Here is a 23147-nt window from a genome sequence, read left to right on the forward strand (position 1 = left end):
TTCCAAATAGAAAAAAGAGTACGTCAAGGCTGTACATTGTCACCCTGCTTATTTAACTTATATGCAGAGTGCATCATGAGAAATGCTGAACTGGAAGAAGCACAAGCTGGAATTAAGATTGCCGGGAAAAATATCAATAACCTTACATTTATAGATGACACCACACTTAAGGCAGAAAGTGAAGAAGAATTAAACAGCCTCTTGATGAAAGTGAAAGAGGAGAGTGAAAAAGTTGGCTTAAAGCTCAACATTCAGAAAACTAAGATCATGGCATCCGGTCCCATCACTTCATGGCAAATAGATGGGGAAACAGTGGCTGACTATTTTTTTGGACTCCAGAATCACTGAAGGTGGTGACTGCAGTCATGAAATTAAAAGAGGCTTACTCCTTGAAAGGAAAGTTATGACCAACCTAGATAGCATATTAAAAAGCAGAGACATTGTTTTGCCAACAAAGGTCCGTCTAGTCAAGACTATGGTTTTTTCAGTGGTCATGTATGGATATGAGAGCTGGACTATAAAGAAAGCTAAGAGCCGAAAAATTGATGCTTTTGAACTGTGGTGTTGGAGAAGACTCTTGAGAGTCCCTTGGACTGCAAGGAGATCCAACCAGTGCATCCTAAAGGAGATCAGTCCTGGGTGTTCATTGGAAGGACTGATGTTGAAGCTGAAACTCCAATACTTTGGCCACTTGATGCAAAGGGCTGACTCATTTGAAAAGACCCTGATGCTGAGAAAGATTGAGGGCAGGGGGAGAAGGGGACGACAAGACAACGAGATGGTTGGATGTCATCACCGACTCAACGGACATGAGTTTGGGTGAACTCCGGGAGTTGGTGATGGACAGGGCAACCTGGTGTGCTGTGGTTCATGGGGTCACAAAGAGTCGACACGATGAGTGACTGAACTGAAAGGAACTGAAGTTACCTTGGAAGTCCTATTCATCTTGGAAAGAAATTTCCAGCAGAGGGAAAAGATGTTGCAAAGCTCTCGTGAACAAAAGACGGAGTTGTAAAAGGTAAGATCAGAGAGTTAAGTGAGAAAGTGAAGACTATATTATATCTTCAATCCGAGTGATCTGCACTGTCTCTGAGGATCTCCTATAGGAGGAGCTCTATGACCTGCTTCACACTCAGACCTCATCTTCCTGGCTGCCTTTTTAAGAATAGAGCGGTGATCCAGGTCTCCTCTGGACTCTAATCCTCAGAGAATGGAGAATGCAGTCTTTCATCTATTGTTCATTTTGTCTTTCTTTATCTATCTATATCTATTTATCCATCCATCAGTCCACATAATCTATCTGAATAGTCTCAAATTAATAATATTTTCCAGCTTTGTTAAGATATAATGAGCATATAATATTGTGTAAATATAAGGTATACAACGTATTGGTTTGATACACTTGTATATTGCAAAATGATCACCACCATTGTGATCATTAGCCACACCTTCATCATGTAACACAATTACCATTTTCTTTATGTGATGAGAAATTGTAAGACCTATCTTAGCAAGTTTTCAGTATATGATGTAGTAATACTAACTGTAAGCACCATGATATATATTATATTCATAGAACTTATCCATTTTATAACTGTAAGCTTGTGCCATTTGACCAGAATCTCCCAATTTCCTTCACCTCACAGCCCTTGGTAACCACTTATCCTACTTTCTGTTTCTGTAAGTTTAGCTTTTTAGTCTATGTATAAATTATATCATAGCATATTTATCTTTCTCTGTTTGACTTATTTCACATAACATAATGTAAGTTTCTCCTATGTTGTTGCAAATGGCAGAATTTTATTTTTCATTCTCATGACTGAATTATTGAATTATATTCCATTATATCACATCTTCTTTATCCATCGATCTGTTGATGGACACTTCTGTTATTTTTATATCTTGGCTATTATGGATAATGCTGTAACGAACATGGTGTGAGAGATTTTATTTTCACTTCCCCTGAATATATACTCAGATGTGAAGAATTGTTGAATCATATAGTAGCTCTATTTAAAAAAAAAATTTTTTTTTTAAGGAAACTCCATACTATCTCCTACTGTTGTTTTTGTTCCTTAGTCGCTAAGTTGTATCTGACTCTGTGACCCTATGGACTGTAGCATGCCAGATTTCCCTGTCCTTCACTGTCTCCCAGAAACTGCTCATAATCATGTCCATTGAGCAAGTGATGCCATCCAACCATCTTATCCTCTGTCACCCCCTTCTCCTCTTGCCCTTAATCTTTCCCAGCATTAGGGTCTTTTCCAATAAGTTGGGTCTTCACATCAGGTGGCCAAGTATTAGAGCTTCAGCTTCAGCATCAGTCCTTCCAGTGAATATTCAGGATTGATTTCCTTTAGGACTGACTGGTTTGAACTCCACGCTGTCCAAGGGACTCTCAAGAGTCTTCTCAACACCACAGTTCAAAAGCATCAAGTCGTCGGTGCTCAGCCATCTTTATGGTCCAAATCTCACATCCATACATGACTACTGGAAAAACCATAGCTTTAACTAGATGGACCTTTGTGGGCAAACTGATGTCCCTGCTTTTTAATACACTGTCTAGGTTTGTCATAGCTTTTCTTCCAAGGAGTAAGTGTCTTTTAATTTTGTGGCTGCAGTCACTATCCACAGTCATTTTGAAGCCCAAGAAAATATGTCACTGTTTCCACTTTTCCCCTATCCATATCCAATGAAATGATGGAACTGGATGCTACATCCCTACCAACAGTGCACAGGGTTCTCTTTGCTCAACATTCTTGCCAATACTTGTTATCTCTTGTTCTTGACTTATTGTTAACAGCCATTATAAAATCTTAAGGTTATGTCTCATTGTGGCTTTGATAATTGTACATTTCCCTGATGAATATTGATGTCCAGCACCTTTTCATGTAACTACTGGACACTTGTATTACTTCTTTGCAAAAATTTCTATTCAGTTTCTTTGCCCATTTTTTAAACTAGATTTTTGTTTTTGTTAATGAGTCACATAAGTTCTTTTCTATTATGGGTATTAAGTCCTTATCAGATATATGGTAAACAGACAATTTTCCCATTCCATAGACTGCCTTTTCATTTTTGTTGATTACTCCTTTTGCTATGCAGACGCTTTTTAGTTTGATGTAGTCCTACTTGTTGATTTTCAAGATGTTTTCCCAGAAGGTTTATTTATCTTTGAAAACCACTATCTCATTTTTCTTCATATCTGTGGTCTTCTTTTATACCATCTCTCTCAATAGTGGTATGCTGCAGCCATATCGACCTCCAAGTGCTCTTCTTGTAAGCTTTAAGGAAGTAATGCTCTCCTTTTCATCACTAGGATACTCCTCCCTATGTTCTTTATAAGTCTACTTCTTCCATTTCTCTAGAATTGCAGCTCTAAAGTCTTTCCTTGCAGAGGACATTTCTGATACTACCTTCAGAAGCACTTGCTTTCACTTTCCTCATAACAGCAATCACCATCTGAAATTAGTTTAATCATTTAATAGCTTCTTTATGGGCTTTGCACCACTCCACAGGAACACATACCCATTAAATGTACAATTCATGAAGGGACCTTGTAAGAGACTCTATCAATTATTTTCCCAGATGAAAAAAGATGATACCCAGTTGGGCAATTTGAAATTAGTTTAATAAAAGGACTCTTTATGGGATGTGCGAGCAGATTGTAAGGAAACCATAAAGGATAATGCAGAATCTGGAGAAGAAAGAAGAAGGGGCTGCAGTTTCCACACTGGAGTGGAAAAATGAGGGAATGGGGGTAGAGACAGGCAGACCGTGGCAGGAGAGAGTGTGGAATGTGGGAAATTTATGGAAAGAAAAGCCCAACCTCATCATCTGTCTACTATCCAATCATTTGCATATTGGCCTAAAGTAACCAGAAGCCAGAGAGGAGAAAGAAGTCTAGAAAAGTATACAAATTGGTACTGGGGAAGCAGATGGAAGCATGTTTCCCACTGTACCCTTAAATCTAGTAACAGTGCCTGAATGAAATGTATATTTTAGTAAAGGTGTTTACTAACTCTATGGCCCCATGTTTAAATCCTACAGTTCAACAGCCACTTCAAGAAATAACTCAGATCAAACCAAATACTCGATTATCACATGTAATATTTTATGATTTTTTCAATATAGTAGTACATTACTTTCACCTCAAAAAGTTGACAGCAGAGTCAGTCAGTCAGTTCAGTCACTCAGTCATGTCCAACTCTTTGCAACCCCATGGACTGCAGCACGCCAGGCTTCCCTGTCCATCACAAACTCCCAGAGTTTGCTCAAATTCATGTCCATCGAATCAGTGATGACATCCAACCCTCTCATCCTCTGTTCTCCCCTTCTCCTCTTGCCTTCAGTCTTTCCCAGCATCAGGGTCTTTTCAAATGAGTCAGTTCTTCACATCAGATGGTCAAAGTATTGGAGTTTCAGCTTCAGCATCAGTCCTTCCAATGAATATTCAGAACTGATTTCCTTTAGGATTGACTGGTTTGATTTCCTTGCAGTCCAAGGGACTCAAGAATCTTCTCCAACCACAATTCAAAAGCATCAATTTTGGTAAGATCAGAGTTATCAAACCCAATTTTACGAAATACACCCAGATTCACCAAAATTGAGAGGCTTGAATACAAGCAGGAGGGTGATTGTAAAGGGAGACTATATCCCCTGATAGGTTAGTATTATTTAATATATAAATTTAAGGGTATAATACTCTTAACCATATATTTCCATTTATATTGGCAGAAATAAATATATTTTTCTCATTCTTGCTTTTACCCTAATTATCTTGATTGTGTATGTTGGAAAGTTCATCAGGTACAAGACACTCATACTAGGATTCAATGTACATGTGCCTAAAAAGTAAAGATTGATTATAAATCAATGAATTTATTTATTTACTATTTAAATTAATTTTTTAGTTTTTAAATTAATTACAATTTGTGGTATCATTACTGTGGAGTTTCTGTGGAGTATTTACTGTTGTTTTTGCTTAGTCACTAAGTCGTATCCCACTCTTTGCAACCCCATGGACTGTAGCCTGTCAGGCTTCTCTGTCCATGGGTTTCTCTAGGCAAGAATACTGGAGTGCATTGCCATTTCTTTCTCCTGGGAATCTTCCTAACCCAGGGATCAAATCTGTGTCTCCCGCATTGGCAGTGGATTCTTTACCACTGCGCCACTAGGGAAGGGAAGTCCATTGTGATATTGGGAATTGTCCTATTAGAAATGAAGTGAGTAAAATGAAAAAATATACATATGTTCTTACTGGAAATGAATTGAGTAAACACAAATCTTATCAACAAGTGGAAACTATAGCATGAATGTGAATTAAATTCAGGCATTTATTTAGAAAATATAAATATTATAAGGCAGGCAGATGTCATGTAGCTTAAGGCGTACAGCCAAGATGTAGAGATAAAGGATCTTAGTTAAGACCTTTGGAATTGAAACATCAGAAATCCAAGCTGAAGAAAGGACAAACAGATTGAAATAATAGTAAGTGAATAGCAGAGCATAAATGAAACAGCAGGAGTAAAAATGGAATTTGCCTTTTTTACAACTTTTTCCTGCCAAGGGCTAGAAGAAAACTCAGATTGTAGTTAAATCTAAATTAGCAAAAGAACAACATTAGATAAGTACAGAAGAATTAGGGATATGTATTTAGTTTATGATTTCGATTCTATATTTTGTGTTTACAACTTATATTACATTTATTATTCATATAAGCCTTATTATTTAAGAAATAGCAATACTAAATACACAAGCATTTAAGACAAGTTATCTGCAATCCCCCCTAAAATTATTGGGTATATATTAGTGTTTGTTATAAAATTCATTTAATAAATTCAGAAGATTTCAGCTTTTTCACTATGACTACATATAAATACAGTTCTACACTTGGGCATAAGGGCAGAAAATGAGTAAGCTATATAAATATGCATATATATCAAATGGTTCATGATTATAAATTATTTATAGATTTCTTTCTTTATTCAGCTAGTCATCCCACTAGTCAGATGATCAACACAATCTTACCAAGTTTTTTTCTGAATGATAAGCACTCCATTAGAGGCTGGAATAACTTGGTGATAAGAGAGACAAAACTCCCTACAATGGCAAAGCTTAATGAAATCTAAGTAAAAAAAAAAAATCTGTGACTAAAATTAGTGAGAGGAATCCTGAGAAACAAAAGAAAATATACAAATAAAATATTTCAAGTGTTTAAAAAAGTTAATATATATATCCTAAAAAAATAAGAATGAAGAATATGGTATTTTTTTAGAAATCTCATGCTCACTGTAACCACTTAGGAAATGGCAACAAGCTCCAGTATCCTTGCCTAGAAAATCCCATGGACAGAGCAGACTAGCAGGCTATATAGTCCATGGGGTTGAAAAGAATTGGACATGACTTAGTGGCTGAGCATGCATATAAAATATACATTTTTTTAACAATTTATTTTTTAAAGGTAAGATCATTCTGTGTAAATTATGTTTAAGTGGGGTTGACTTAGTGAGGTCCTTAACCATCTTCCCAATGCTGCACAAATGTCAGTAAATGGCTATTACCGCAATATATTGAATTATATCCAAACCGTTGGACATTGTGGGTGTTTCACTTTTAAAACTACACATAATTTAATGGGGGAAAATAAAGCAAATGAAACCACTGACAAAGAATTAAATTCCAAAATATACAAGCAGCTTATGCAGCTCAATACCAGAAAAATGAACAACCTGATAAAAAAATGGGCTAAAGAACTAAAGAGACATTTCTCCAAAGAAGACATACGGGTGACTAATAAACACATGAAAAGATGTTCAACATAATTCATTAGTAGAGAATGCAAATCAAAACCATAATGAGGTATCATCTCACGCTGTTCAGAATGGCCACCATCAAAAAGTCTACAAACAGTAAATGTTGGAGAGGGTGTGGAGAAAAGGGAACCCTCTTACAGTGTTGGTGGAAATGCAGACTGGTACAGTGGAGAACAGTGTGGAGATTCCTTAAAAAACTAGAAATAAAACTGCCGTCAGTTCAGCTCAGTTCAGCCGCTCAGTCGTGTCCAACTCTGCGACCCCGTGAATCGCAGCACTCCAGGCCTCCCTGTCCATCACAAACTCCCGGAGCTTACTCAAACTCATGCCCATCGAGTCGGTGATGCCATCCAGCCATCTCATCCTCTGCCGTCCCCTTCTCCTCCTGCCCCCAATCCCTCCCAGCATCAGGGTCTTATCCAGTGAGTCAACTCTTCACATGAGGTGGCCAAAGTATTGGAGCTTCAGTCTTAGCATCAGTCCTTCCAATGAACACCCAGGACTGATCTCCCTTAGGATGGACTGGTTGGATCTCCTTGCAGTCCAAGGGACTCTCAAGAGTCTTCTCCAACACCACAGTTCAAAAGCATCAATTTTTCAGTGCTCAGCTTTCTTCAGAGTCCAACTATCACGTCCATACATGACCACTGGAAGAACCGTAGCCTTGACCACACAGACTTTTGTTGACAAAGTAATGTCTCTGCTTTTTAATATGCTGTCTAGGTTGGTCATAACTTTCTTTCCAAGGAGTAAGTGTCTTAATTTCATGGCTGCAGTCACCATCTGCAGCGATTTTGGAGCCCCAAAAAATAAAGTCTGACACTGTTTCCACTGTCTACCCCTCTATTTCCTAGGAGATGATGGGACCAGATGCCATGATCTTAGTTTTCTTAATGTTGAGCTTTAAGCCAACTTTTTCACTCGCCTGTTTCACTTTCATTAAGAGGCTTTTTAGTTCCTCTTCACTTTCTGCTATAAGGGTGGTGTCATCTGCATAACTGAGGTGATTGATATTTCTCCCGGCAATCTTGATTCCAGCTTGTGCTTCTTCCAGCCCAGAATTTCTCATGATGTACTCTGCATGTAAGTTAAATAAGCAGGGTGACAATATCCAGCCTTGACGTACTCCTTTTCCTATTTGGAACCAGTCTACTGTTCCATGTCCAGTTCTAACTGTTGCTTCCTGACCTGCATACAGGTTTCTCAAGAGGCAGGTCAGGTGGTCTGGTATTCCCATCTCCAAGTCAAAGTCGAAGGCTTTGGTGTATTCAATAAAGCAGAAATAGATGTTTTTCTGGAACTCTCTTGCTTTTTCGATGATCCAGTGGATATTGGCAATTTGATCTCTGGTTCAATACGACCCAAGAATCCCACTGATGGGCGTATACACTGAGGAAACCAGAATTGAAAGAGACACATGTACCCCAATGTTCATTGCAGCACTGTTTACAAAAGCTGGGGCATGGAAGCAACCTAGATGCCCATCAACAGATGAGTGGATAAGGAAGTTGTGGTACATATATACAATGGAATATTACTCAGCTATAAAAATGAATGTGTTTGAGTCAATTCTAATGATGTGGATGAAACTGGAGCCTATTATACAGAGTGAAGTAAGTCAGAAAGCGAAACACCAATACAGTATATTAACGCATATATTTTGAAGTTAGAAAGATTGTAACGATGATCTTGTATGCAAAGCAGCAAAAGAGACACAGATGTAAATAAGAGGCTTTTGGAGTATGTGGGCAAAGGAGAAGGTGGGTTGATTTCAGAGAGTATCATTGAAACCTGTATATTACCATATGTAAAATAGGTGACCAGTGTAAGTTCAATCAATGAAGCAGGGCACTCAAAGCCCGTGCTCTGGGACAACCCAGAGGGATGGGGTAGGGAGGGAGGTAGGAGGAGGATTCAGGATGGGGGGACACATGCACCCGTGGCTGATCCATGTCAATATACGGCAAAAACCATTACAATATTGTAAAGTAATTAGCCTCTGATTAAACTAAATTAATTGAAAAAAACCACATAATTTTTGTTAGCATGTCTTTGCTAAAGAATCTGTATAGAATCATTTTCTTGTGGACTATTTTGGAAAACTGAACATTTGTGATGTTTGTTTTCTATTTTTCCCCCCTTAAGGTGTTATTAGAACAGCTTTGCCAAACATGGACAGGGAAGTCAAAGAACAATACCAAGTCCTCATCCAAGCCAAGGATATGGGCGGACAGCTGGGAGGGTTAGCTGGAACGACAATAGTCAACATCACCCTCACGGATGTCAATGACAATCCACCTCGATTCCCCAAAAGTACGTTCTTTCCTGTTAAGTCTAAATCAGTGCAGCTTTTTAAAAAATGTCTTACTTTTTATTGAATTTTACAAGACTTGTAATGATTTTCCAGACGCTTTTGCTCCTTAGGAAGCAGAAGCTAAAAATTAAATGTCCTCAGAATTACATTTTTCCATTAGAGTCATACATAGCATGATTTTAATAGAAAATAACATAAATGAGTCAATATTTATATAAGTTATGTTATCAATTCATATGAAAGTAAAATATTCATAGTAGGTTGAGATCTTGTCTAATTCCTTACTAATTGAAAAAGTAATACAAATATGAAAATTACTGTATAATTTGACCTATGATGTACATACCACTGTACTATTTGTTATATCATATAACTAACATAAAATTTTCTGGCTTCACTTTATCAATTATATATGTTGAATTGTTTCTGTATAGTTCCTTAGAGATATCATATGATATAGTGATGCTATTTCATTACTTTAGTTGTATTTTATTTGAGTTTGGCTGTAGGTGAAAATTACTACAGTTTCTATGATAATAGAATAATTCACACCTATCTCTTCTCTGTAATTCTATGTTTCTTGTTGAAAATGAATACCTCTCACTTGTGTTATATCTAGTTTTCTTTTGCAGTATTACATTTAACACCAATAAGTACCTGTTTGATTTTCGGTACTTTTTGAGAATTGTAGTTCAGTGTTCCTAGAACTTAGAATACAGAAACTGAATATTTCTATCATTGTTTCTATAAGGAACTTGACAAAGTCACTGTTTTGCATGAATAGTTTTATAAAACAAAGCAAAATGATTTTCCTCATCTAATTCCAGGCGAGTTTATCTACTAAAGTATATAACACTGAGAACATTTAGCTAAATGGATATTTTATTCCTTTAGCTGTATGGTTTTACGTACTTTAATACTTGGTCATTTTTTTTCTTAAAACTACCAACATATTTTTGTGTTGTGAAAATATCTTTAGTTGGCGATCAGAAAGTCAGTGTACTGAACAAATGTTATAAGATTGGCAATTAGAAATCACCCTACTTTAGCAAATGGGATGTGTATGACAAATAGCTAGCAAATAATATGTTATGACTAATAACAGAGCCCTAGAGCATCCCTTTCCCTTACTCTTCTATTAAGGGAAACAAAAAAAGTATAAATATATATTTAAAAGAAAAAAATAATGTGTTTGATTCTCTAGCATATGGCATCAACAAAGAACATGTTCTCACCTCAAAAATACTGACTTTAGTATTTTTACTATTTATTTGTGGCAATTTGTAATAGCTAATTGAGGAGACTAGTTTGAAGAATCAGTATACTTTTACATAAAAGGTGGTATAGTGATTTAAAATCCTGTTTTGGATTTTGTGCATATAAAATAGGTTCAGTCTAGTGTATAGGAGACAGCAGAGATCTTCTTAGGTGGTGTCAACACTCTTATTCACAAGGATGATGGTAAAAATTTTCAGATGAGGAGTGTAAAACTCAACCATTGGAAAGAAACAGCTTCTGAATATGAATGAAGGGTAGTTCACAAAAGTTTGTGCAGCCATCAGACAAATAGACTGGAGTACAACATGGAAATGAAAATGTCTCAATGGGAGAGAAAGAAGAATATAGTCAGGGAACCACGATGGCACACTCAGGTCCCAGGGCAACAGGAAAATCAACTCCAGGTCTTTGCTAGGGAAAAGGATCTGGATAAAGTGGCAGGCCTGTTTGGAATTTATTCAAAGTTGAATCTGTAGGTCTAAGAGCAACTAGATGAGACCCAGAAAGAAGGATCGGCAGGTAAGGGTATTTGAACTTTTAGAGCATTTACATACTGTGTCAGGAACTTTTCTTTGGAAATACTTCGAGGGAATACTTCGGCAAGTAAGGGTATTTGAACTTTTAGAGCATTTACATGCTGTGTCAGGAACATTTTCTTTGGAAATACTTCGAGGTCTTTATATTCCACATTTTGCTGTTAAGAAAGCTGAGGCTTAGAGAGATTAACTTGCCCAAGATCATCAAAACTGGCAAACTTTTTTTTGACTCTGCAGTTCAAATTTCTTCCAATTCAACATAATATGAAAATGAAAATCATTCAAATCATTTAATGAAAATTGTTTTCTTTTACCTGCAACTCTAAAACCATACTTTTAAGACACATCTGCAAAAAGTCACATGGCATATGTTGAATGGTCGCTGTAAACAGAAATGAAAGGGTAGAATAAATATACCAAATGGATCACTGTGATCTAATTATTTTCTTTCTTCAAATATGCAAGTTTTACATGCACATTTGAACTATAGCCTGAAAATATAATAGGGTGAGAGATATTTCTGAATCATGAGAAAGAAAAGGGTTTTTCACATTTTGCATGAATAAAAAATTAATCCCCTTGAAACTTTACATGACTTGTGTCAAGCTCTTTTTAATGTGCTGTCATTTTGAATTACATCCTTCAGAGGAAAATACAGAATACATTTAAAAACAGAAAAGCCACCTCTATAGAAGCCAATACTCTTTGTGCAGGAGTGTTTCTCACATGGATCAATTAAACTGAAAATATGACATAAAATGACAAACTGAAATACTAACCTTTTGAATATAAAAATCAGGAAAATATAGATTTCATACATATTGTAACTTAAAAAGAGAATTTCCCATAACCAGCTATATTTGTTCTTATCTATTAATCAATTATACTGGAAAAAATCCTTCCTCAGATAAACTTCATGGAGCTACATTTTATCATTGCTTAAAAATGCACAAGAATTATTTCATAAAATTTACTAATCATAATTTGTTTTGACTTTGTGTGCATACATATGCATGTGTAACATTGTTAAGCACCCATTTCCATCTATTTCCTTCTATAAATCTGTTAGAAATGAAAATAAAATTAAATGTCATAGCCATTTGTATGATGCAAGTGTAAATAGTTTACTGTTTTATTGTTGCAAAATAGATGGTTCCTGCAGCATCAAAATTTCCTACCAATTTAATTTGATGATAGTGACAATGATATTTACTAATAAGTTACCATGTGTCATGCATTATGCAAAGTGATTTGCATATATATTCCCATTTAGCTTTACAATGACTGTCTAGTAGTTTCTCAGTTTTAGACATAAAATAGCAAGGCTATATTATTATTAAAAGTTAAGTAACTTGTCCAAGATCACACAACCCCCTGGTAGGAGAACCGAAGACCTCATCTTATGAAAGGACTTCAAACTCTAACTTTTTATCACTTTGCCTCTTAAAAGGCAATTTACTTTTGATAGTGTTTTGCACTAAAAAGTCCCACAGATAATATAGAGCACTATTCACAAAAAAAGGAGGGAATACTGCTTTAGAAAGAGAAACAATGCCAGTATATTAAAAGAGCTCTACCTGCAGTCTGATGAAGATTAAAAGTTTTCTTTGTAAAATCTTTTACATATAGTCATATAACTTCCATCTGCTATAATCAAATACATCCGTAGAGGATCTTCATCTGTCAAAACAAGCTACCAGCAAAACGCTGGTGGTTTCCATTACTTGAATTCTAAGTGACAAAACCATCTAACAAGCTTATCTAAATTATACACTATGAGATCAAATCAATTAAGTGATGTGGTTAATTCACATTAGGCAAAATACTTCTCTCACTTATCTCTTCTGTAATAATAATTTTGTAATGAATAAGAAAGCAACTTAGGTGAAATAAAGCCTTTCATGTTTTAGATGAAAAGAGGTAATTTATAGGAAATGTAAAGAAGTGTTTGCTTTTTTTTCAATATAAGCATGTAAGAACTGTTTGCATGGTAAACAAATTTGACTGTGGAACATAGGTCATTAATATTTGTTTTAAGACAGTTTCTTAGTCATAAACAATATTTTAAAGTAAATCTGCTTTTTGGGGAGTTCCCTGGCACTAGTTAGGACTCAGTGATTTCCCTGTGGTGGCCCAAGTTCAACCCCTGGTCAGGAAACTAAGATCCCATAAGTGGCTTGGTGTGGTGTGGCCAAAAAATAAACAAATAAAAGTAGGTCTGTTTTCATCTAATAACTAACTTATTTATTTATATTGACTGTTTCTCATTATAGGAATTTTGATTCAATTATATTGATAATATTTGTGCAATAGTTACTTTATAAAACATACCATTGTATCCATGTTACAGTTTGTTAATTTAACAAATAAAACACTTACAAATATTAAAATTCACCCCAGAGAACAATGTTATTGTCCTTCAGTTAACATAAAAACTATCTAAAATTAAAGAATTAAATGCATCAGCCAAAATGCCTACTGCACAATGAGCAATATCTGATCTTCTTTTTTGAACAAACTATCAAAAACTACAGAATTATGCATAAATATACACATGAGAGTGAAATTGTTAGTCATTCAGTTGTGTCTGACTCTTCGCAACCCCAAGGACTGTAGCCCGCCAGGCTACTTTGTTCATGGAATTCTCCAGGCAAGAATGCTGGAGTGGATAGCCATTCCCTTCTCCAAGGGATCTTCCTGACACAGGGATCAAATTTGTGTCTGTTGCATTGCAAGCAGGTTCTTTACTGTCTGAGACACCAGGGAAGCCCAAATATATGCATACATATATCCAGCTATCTATTTTTTCTTAAATTGTAAATGTATGATATCGAAAAATGATAGGATGCCCAGATTAATTATTGAATTAAGTAAATGGTGACAAAAATATTTTTACTTATTGAAAAATATTGATCTGTTTCTTTAAAACATATCTCTTCATTTCATCCTATCATTATTTTTTAGCATCCAGGTTGAGATTGGCTCTTTTAATAGTTTAAAATTTACAATATTTTGTTTATCTTTAAGGAAGTAGTCATTACAATATGTAATTAATAAAGATATTTATTAGAATTAATATGAACCCAGTTACACCCAGAAGGGTCACAAAGTCTCTTTCTCTTTGTTCACCATTTGCTAAATGGAAAATGGTGAGCTTTGACACTGAAATTTTCTCAGTAAAACCATGTAATAAGTTATTCTGAATAAGAAACTAAAATCAGCTACTCAGATTCAGCCTTAGAAAATGTACTTTCACGTTCTTCCAGGTGCCCAATGTTTGATTGTTATGAGGATGACTGAGATCACCCACTAAAGATACATGTTCATGATTTGAATTTAGTTTTAGATATATTTGTGCATATTTATATATTTTATGTTTGATTTTAATATGCAACTTGAAAATTTAAAACTTTATATAGATTTACATATTTCTTTAAATAACATCATAGGAAAAAATATTTCCTGAATTTTGAGTACCCAGGATACAGCTGAATATGTAAATATGTGCCCTGGAGGAAAGCATAGCAACACTCCAATATTCTGGCCTGGAGAATCCCATGGACAGAGGAGCCTGGTGGGCTACAGTCCATGGGGTCTCAGAGTCAGACACGCTGAAGCAGCTTAGCACACGCATGCACAAATATGTACATGCTGAGAATCACTTCAGTTCTTTTCACAGTCTCCTTCTGGGCCTGTTAGGGAATGAAATATGTACAAATCTCACCTCTTAGTTTATCTGGAGACTCTGGCCAAGGGCTTGCTTCCCACCTGCTGGTCAAGTACAAATAAACTGTTAAAAACCCCAGCATGATTCTAAAGATGCCTCTGAGGCAAAGGTGGGATTTCTGTTCTTATCGCTGTCTCAGATATGTTATTTTAGGTGAAAGAATTAGAAAGAGATGGTAGCAATTACTCTGAATGAAATACCAGAAGAAACATGACTAAAATAATTGGTCTTATGTAAGTTCCACTACTATTTAAGTGAGAAAGCCTACTTCAGCTTCACTAAAATATTTGAGATTGGAAGAGTGGCATAGATCAGTTGTATGCAAATTTGACAGAGTAGATCAAATGCAAGTTAAGGCTTTCCTTAATTGGAACTGGGTGTTGGTTTTAAGTGGTAAGAAAAAAAAATACGTGAAGGGGTTAATGATATAAAGTCCTGTTTGTGTATGTTTCTCAAATTTAATACTAGTGCCAATTTAGCATCCACTTTAATACACAGTTTAATTCCCATAGTTAAATTTTATTTAAGAAATTTCAAACACATAGCACTTTTCTAGCATTCTCTGACAATTTATTCTAATCTGTGGCTTTTAGGTTGTGTGTGTGTGTGTGTGTGTCTGTGCTCAGCTGCTCAATATCTCCCAAAGATATGACTAAGACAAAAAAATTAAATAAGTTGATCTTTAATAGTGTATGTACCTATGATATTTGACAACTAGATATTCTCTTCCTTTGGGAGGAAATGTTTAAAAAGCATTGTGTGCATGCATGCTAAATTGCTTCAGTCATGTCCAACTCTTTGTGACCCCGTGAACCATAGCCCACCAGGCTCTTCTGTCTATGGGATTCTCAAGGCAAGAATACTGGAGTGGATTGCCATGCCCTCCTGCAGGGATCTTCCCAACTCAGGGATTAGACCTGGGTCTCTTACATCTCCTGCATTGGCAGGATGACTCTTTACCACTAGCGCCACCTAGGAAGCCCAGAAAGCATTAAACAATATAAATTTTAGGGATTAAAAAAGTACACAAAGAGTTCATACTCAATAATTTTCCAGTTCTCACATACAATGTAGGCATGAGTCATTATATTTGATAATTCTATTTCTATTCTTGAAAAATCAGGCAAGACACATTTTAAAACTAGCTTTTCACTAAGTAGAATAAATACTTTCAGTTTAACTCCCAAATGGGTCTTTGTCTATTTTCATAAAAACAAATAAGAAGTAACTATCTCCTGATGATAAGACATACAATTGATAATCTGGGACTTACTCATCAGTGGTCTCCCAGTGGTTCTCAAACCATGTTTGCCTTAGGAATCCTTTGGGACCCTATGTTGTAGTGATAAAAGCAGTGCTTCAGTTGACAGAGCTTAGACCTAGAAATCTGAATTGTAAATAAGCATTCCAATAAATTCTGGTATAGGTAGTCTGCAGGGCACAATTTGAAATCCACCAGTTTACCGTGATGAAGGGGCAAGTGTTGATTCTCTGAGATGGCTTTTTCGTTATTCATTAACTAGAGGTAATGAGTTAATTATTTTGCATCTCATGAGAATTTTTTAATTCGCACAAAATTCTATTCCTATAAAATTCCACCTATATGGGTGGAGACTGCATACTAAACTGCGGTCATTTTAAATTAAGTATTTTGAAAGTTTTTCTTTTTTTTTAACAATTAAGCACTCATATACATTTTTATATCTTGCTTAGACGTCTTCCAAAGAGTTTATGGACGTCAGATACTGATACTTTAAGGCTGACTTCAAATTTTATCAAAGTGAATACAATTTGAATGCAAGCTCAGTGAAAAACTTTGCACTCCCAATTCTCCAGTGAGACGGGTCTACTGAATTTCAGTAGAATGTGTAAGCAGATGTAACCAAATGAAAAGCAATAGAACTTTAAAACTATTTCTCCTTTCTTAGTATTGCTCCTGTGAATATCATATTGTGCTTTGCGGATGAGTATATGAGTCTTTTTAAAATAGCGCTGACACTTTTGGTTTGGTCCTGTTCCCAACGTTGCAAAGTATAGAAGATTGGAACCTGGTTGTTCCATTGCCCTATTAGCAGACTACCAGAGGAGCTGAGCTTATGAGATGGATAGCAAGTGATGTCATTGAGATGGCAATGATAACAATAATATTAATATTATCAAACAGTTTTACTCAGAGTAAAGAATATATGCTTTGATTGTTAATATCATCTCCGCAGTTGTCTTAAAATGCTTTAAGCTTATTTTATTATTACTGTAGCCTTTGAAAACTGCATTGTCAAAAATTTCTGCCACTTTTATATAATCAAATACATGTATTTATGACACTTGTCCTTGATTCTTAAGAGATGTGAATTGAATAATACTCTCTTTATTCTTCTCACCCTACAGTGCACTCTATAAGACAAATACCTATATGTGCAAATAAATAACAACCACTATAAAATTTCAAAATTGTAATATGATAAGAATAATCATTGGTGTAAAGAGGGTACAGCTATTTGATCAAGCTAGAATTGTTACAAAATACTTATGAAGGATATAGAATTTAAGAAGCAATGCATGTATAGTTAAAAATTTAACAGACTGAAAGAGAGAAGGTTGGTTGCAGAGTGCCATGAACCTGAAACAGACACATATATTTATGTATGTGTGTGCTTTTGATTAGAGTGACAATGTCATAAATCAATAAGTTAGAAAAATAATTTGGTAAACACTGAAGCAGAGAGAAGATGTGGAACAAACCTAGGGTAACTGTTTGGAATAGATAGATGCAGAATTGAGAAATCTGAAGTAGCAGAATAGGAAGGACTTTGTGGTCTGCTGGATTCAGAGATAAGTAAAATAAAGAGCAGGCAAAGAAATTATTTAAACTAAGGGATAGTTTTTTTGTTGATATGCTGAAATTAGTGGAAATCAGGAAAAAATAGCTGAAAATACAGAACGCTTCAAAGAGAAATCAAAGTAAAAAGAAAAAGAAAAAGCTTTTCTAACATAAAGATAGAAGTGATAAAGGAAACTTGAGGCATGGATGAATTTAATCAGAATGAAGAGGACATAAATCTTTAATTTTGAGTATAAGTTCAGGAAGGGGAATGACGAAAGTTTAAGGAGAACCTTAGAAATTATCACCTCAAACATTTAAACATATTTCTGACAATGGTGTACATTTTTTATCGCAGTTATGAAAGTAACCTAAATTCCCATTTACTTCACATGATTTAAACCTATTTCATATTTGCCTTACTATTGGTCTAAGCATAAACAGGCAAAGAAATTGGACTGCTACAATATTTATGAGTTAAACATGTATAAGCAATACTAAAAATCATAAAAACAAAATATTTTGTACATAAGAAACATTTTATTACCAAATATTGGACAGAATAAATTGTATCCTTTAGTGAATAATGTTTCATGGATTGCTAGTTTTATTGAAGAATAAATGGCTATCTCATTTTTGTACTACATAAAGGAGATAAAAAATTAATCTCTTCCCTCAAGCATCTCTGTGTATAATGGGGAGATTAAATTAATGAACAATTATACTACTTGAAGTAAAGTAAATGATGGACTTACGCACACAGTGATATACAAATGTGTAAGATGGGCACCCAAATCATTACAGAGTATATCTGAGAGAATGTTGAAGGAAAGACTGTCAATGCTATCTCTGAAATATCTAATAAGAGTTAATCAGTGGAACAGCAAATGTGTACCAAAATATACTAAAACACTGAAAAAACATAATGCATAATTTTAAAGAACTGTGAAAAAATGGAAGTGCAAAGACACAAGAACAAATTTCATTAAAAATTACTTGACGCTGTCCTTGAAAGAATGAAAAATAGAATTTATGCAAAAGGCAATGAAGAGTAGTAGGAAAGTGAAATATTTTAGGTATAAGTAACAAAATAGGGAAGAGATATGGAATAGTCAACTAATAAAATATAGACAATTACAGAATATTTAAACTATTGCATGTGCACATGATGCATTAACATATGATGAATATTTATAAATAAAATTTGTAGATCAATTAACTTGTTGCTATTGAAAAAATTAGTTTTGCTTAAAAGAAACTAAAATATCATGTGGGAAGTGACTTAACAAATATCACTTTTCTAGACTAGTATCAGAATATTTTAAAAAATCTTTGAAAAGTCAAACTTTGGCTAAATAAGTATTCCCAGGTGAATTTGAATTTCAAACATTTTTCAAGACCCTAGTTTATAAGATGCTGAATATATTTATAACTTATAGTAAAATCTCTGATGTGGCCTGTTTTTGTGAAATTACTGAAAAATATCAATTATCCACCTATTGTGTTTTGTTAGATGGTTCAGAAATTAAATAGACAAGGACGAAAGATAGTGTTGTATATTTAATGGAGGTTTTAAGGGAATAGTAAATGTGCTCCATAAAATGAATGTACAGTGGAAGGTTACTGATGCACTTGAAATGTTGTGTGCTCCCGCCAGGCTCTCCATCATGCTTACTATTATGTAATGGCAGGAGTGGTTATATAAATCACATATAATTATATATATGTGTATATATATACATATATTTGAAAATCAGGAACAGTTGTTATTCTGACAATCATTGTTGTTACTTTTTAGTTGCTAAGTTTTATCCGATTCTTTTGCAACCCAATGGACTGTAGCCAGCCAGGCTCCTCTGTCCGTGGAATTTCCCTGGCAAGACTACTGGAGTGGGTTGCAATTTCCTTCTGCAGGAAATCTTCCCAACTCAGAGATTGAACCCACATCTCCTGCATTGGCAGATAGATTCTTTACCGCTGACCCACCAGGGAAGCCCCCAGCCACCAGGGAATCTCCTGACAATTATTAAGTAATATAAATTGGTTTTTGTTTCATAATTCATTTGGAATGTTTTTGTTGGAATTTTCACTACATCGTCTTGAAAAAGAATAATATTATAAATAGTAATTTGTTTCACATGGAAATATAGCCACATGTTTACTGAACTACAAATCAGTAAAACTATGGTATTAAATATAAAAAAATTGCACTTGAAATGTGGGACCTATGTAAAAAGAAAGACAGAATTGGAAGGACAGAAAGAGATATGATAAATATCCTTCCTTTCTTGGGTGCAGGAGTCATTTTATCTTTAAAAATGCTCTCTTCTCTATATCTTCATTGATATTTATTTTATAAGCAATGAAAAGAGGAACTTTGCCCAAGTATATCCAACAGACTGAATCCACACTTAATTGGAGTCTTCATTCATCAGTACAGCTGAAATTAAGAAGAACTTGAATTATTTGTATTTGTAAAGGGCTTATTTATTAACTCAACAATTGTCTCCACTTGACTGACACTAAGGCAGCGGAAAAAAAAAAAAAAGTAAAGTGAAATGGGCAGACCAAATAAGGGACTGTAGTTTAGAGTAGAGATAACATTTGATTGGTTCAACTTACTGACTGTAAGTAGCTACATGTTTCCATCTCAGTTTCCTCATCTGTGTGTTGGAGCTGGCTCTACCACATCCGCACTGTCACTTATGCTCAGTTCAGTTCAGTCGCTCAGTCGTGTCCGACTGTTTGCGACCCCATGAATCGCAGCACACCAGGCCTCCCTGTCCGTCACCAACTCCCGGGGTTTACTCAAACTCATGTCCATCCAGTCGGTGATGCCATCCAGCCATCTCAACCTCTGTCGTCCCCTTCTCCTCCTACCCCCAATCCCTCCCAGCATCAAGGTCTTTTCCAATGAGTCAACTCTTCACATGAGGTGGCCAAAGTACTGGAGTTTCAGCTTCAGCATCAGTCCTTCCAAAGAACACCCAGGACTGATCTCCTTCAGGATGCACTGGTTGGATCTCCTTGCAGTCCAAGGGACTTTCAAGAGTCTTCTCCAACACCACAGTTCAAAAGCATCAATTTTTCGGTGCTCAGCTTTCTTCAGAGTCCAACTGTCACATCCATATATGATCACTGGAAAGAGCATAGCCTTCACTAGACAGACCTTTGTTGGCAAAGTAATGTCTCTGCTTTTTAATATGCTATCTAGGTTGGTCATAACTTTCCTTCCAAGGAGTAAGCGTCTTTTAATTTCATGGCTGCAATCACCATCTACAGTGATTTTGGAGCCCCCAAAATATAAAGTCTGACACTGTTTCCACTGTTTCCCCATCTATTTCCCATGAAGTGATGGGACCACATGTCATGATCTTAGTTTTCTGAATATTGAGCTTTAAGCCAACTTTTTCACTCTCCTGTTTCACTTTCATCAAGAGGTTTTTTAGTTCTTCTTCACTTTCTGCCTTAAGGGTGGTGTCATCTGCATATCTGAGGTTATTGATATTTCTCATGGCAATCTCGATTCCAGCTTGTGCTTCTTCCAGCCAGCATTTCTCATGATGTACTCTGCATATAAGTTAAATAAGCAGGGTGACAATATACAGCCTTGACATACTCCTTTTCCTATTTGGAACCAGTCTGTTGTTCCATGTCCAGTTCTAACTGTTGCTTCCTGACCTGCATACAGGTTTCTCAAGAAACAGGTCAGGTGGTCTGCTATTCCCATCTCTTTCAGAATTTTCCACAGTTTACTGTGATCCACACAGTCAAAGGCTTTGGCATAGTCAATAAAGCATAAATAGATGTTTTTCTGGAACTCTCTTGCTTTTTCGATGATCCAGCAGATGTTGGCTATTTGATCTCTGGTTCCTCTGCCTTTTCTAAAACCAGCTTGAACATCTGGAAGCTCACAGTTCATGTGTTGCTGAAGCCTGGCTTGGAGAATTGTGAGCATTACTTTACTAGTATGTGAGATGAGTGCAATTGTGTGGTAGTTTGAGCATTCTTTGGCATTGCCTTTCTTTGGGATTGGAATGAAAACTGACCTTTTCCAGTCCTGTGGCCTCTGCTGAGTTTTCCAATTTTGCTGGCATATTGAGTGCAGCACTTTCACAGCATCATCTTTTAGGATTTGAAATAGCTCAACTGGAATTCCATCACCTCCACTAGCTTTGTTCATAGTGATGCTTCCTAAGGCCCACTTGACTTCACATTCCATGATGTCTGGCTCTAGGTGAGTGATCACACCATTGTGATTATCTGGGTCGTGAAGATCTTTTTTGTACAGTTCTTCTGTGTATTCTTGCCACCTCTTCTTAATATCTTCTGCTTCTGTTAGGTCCATACCATTTCTGTCCTTTATCGAACCCATCTTTGCATGAAATGTTCCCTTGGTATCTCTAATTTTCTTGAAGAGATCTCTAGTCTTTCCCATTCTGTTGTTTTCCTCTATTTCTTTGCATTGATTGCTGAGGAAGGCTTTCTTATCTCTCCTTGCTATTCTTTGGAACTCTGCATTCAGATGGGAATATCTTTCCTTTTTACCTTTGCTTTTCACTTCTCTTCTTTCCACAGCTGTTTGTAAGGTCTCCTCAGACAACCATTTTGCCTTTTTGCATTTCTTTTCCATGGGGATGGTCTTGATCCCTGTCTCCTGTACAATGTCACTAACCTCCATCCATAGTTCATCAGGCTCTCTGTCTATCAGATCTAGCCCCTTAAATCTATTTCTCACTTCCACTGTATAATCATAAGGGATTTGATTTAGGTCATACATGAATGGTCTAGTGGTTTTCCCTACTTTCTTCAATTTAAGTCTGAATTTGGCAACAAGGAGTTCATGATCTGAGCCAGAGTCAGCTCCCGGTCTTGTTTTTGCTGACTGTATAGAGCTTCTCCATCTCTGGCTGCAAAGAATATAATCAATCTGATTTCGGTGTTGACCATCTGGTGATGTCCATGTGTAGAGTCTTCTCTTGTGTTGTTGGAAGAGCGTGTTTGCTATGACCAGTGCATTCTCTTGGCAGGACTCTACTAGCCTTTGCCCTGCTTCATTCCGTACTCTAAGGCCAAATTTGCTTGTTACTCCAGGTGTATCTTGACTTCCTACTTTTGCATTCCAGTCCCCTATAATGGAAAGGACAACTTTTTTGGGGTGTTAGTTCTAAAAGGTCTTGTAGTTCTTTATAGAACCATTCAACTTCAGTTTCTTCAGTGTTACTGATTGGGGCATAGGCTTGGATTTCCATGATAGTGAGTGGTTTGCCTTTGAAAAAACAGAGATCATTCTGCCATTTTTGAGATTGCATCCAAGTACTGCATTTCAGACTCTTTTGTTGACTATGATGGCTACTCCATTTCTTCTAAAGGATTCCTACCCACAGTAGTAGATATAATGGTCATCTGAGTTAAATTCACCCATTCCGGTCCATTTTAGTTCGCTGATTCCTATGTCGACATTCCTGTTTGACCACTTCCAATTTGCCTTGATTCATGGACCTAACGTTCCAGGTTCCTATGCAATATTTCTCTTCACAGCATTGGACCTTACTTGCACATCTCCTCTCAAATCTGCATTCAGTGATGTTGTGTTGAAGTAAACCAGGGTGGGAGTTTCACTGGTAAGTGAATGACAAGACAGAGGGTAATCCTC

The 23147-nt window shown here is 36.0% G+C and overlaps 1 protein-coding gene across 1 annotated transcript in view; it reads left to right on the forward strand.

The window, feature by feature from the left end:
* The window catches only part of CDH12 (cadherin 12), a 440616-nt gene that overhangs the window by 348826 nt on the left and 68643 nt on the right, over positions 1 to 23147 (forward strand). Inside the window, exon 5 of the mRNA XM_043489178.1 lies at positions 8961 to 9128. Coding sequence (XP_043345113.1) covers positions 8961 to 9128 — 168 coding nt within the window. The remainder of the gene's footprint in view (positions 1 to 8960; positions 9129 to 23147) is intronic.

The sequence above is a fragment of the Cervus canadensis genome, chromosome 16, assembly GCF_019320065.1.
Source record: "Cervus canadensis isolate Bull #8, Minnesota chromosome 16, ASM1932006v1, whole genome shotgun sequence".
In the NCBI taxonomy this organism is placed as follows: Eukaryota; Metazoa; Chordata; class Mammalia; order Artiodactyla; family Cervidae; genus Cervus; species Cervus canadensis.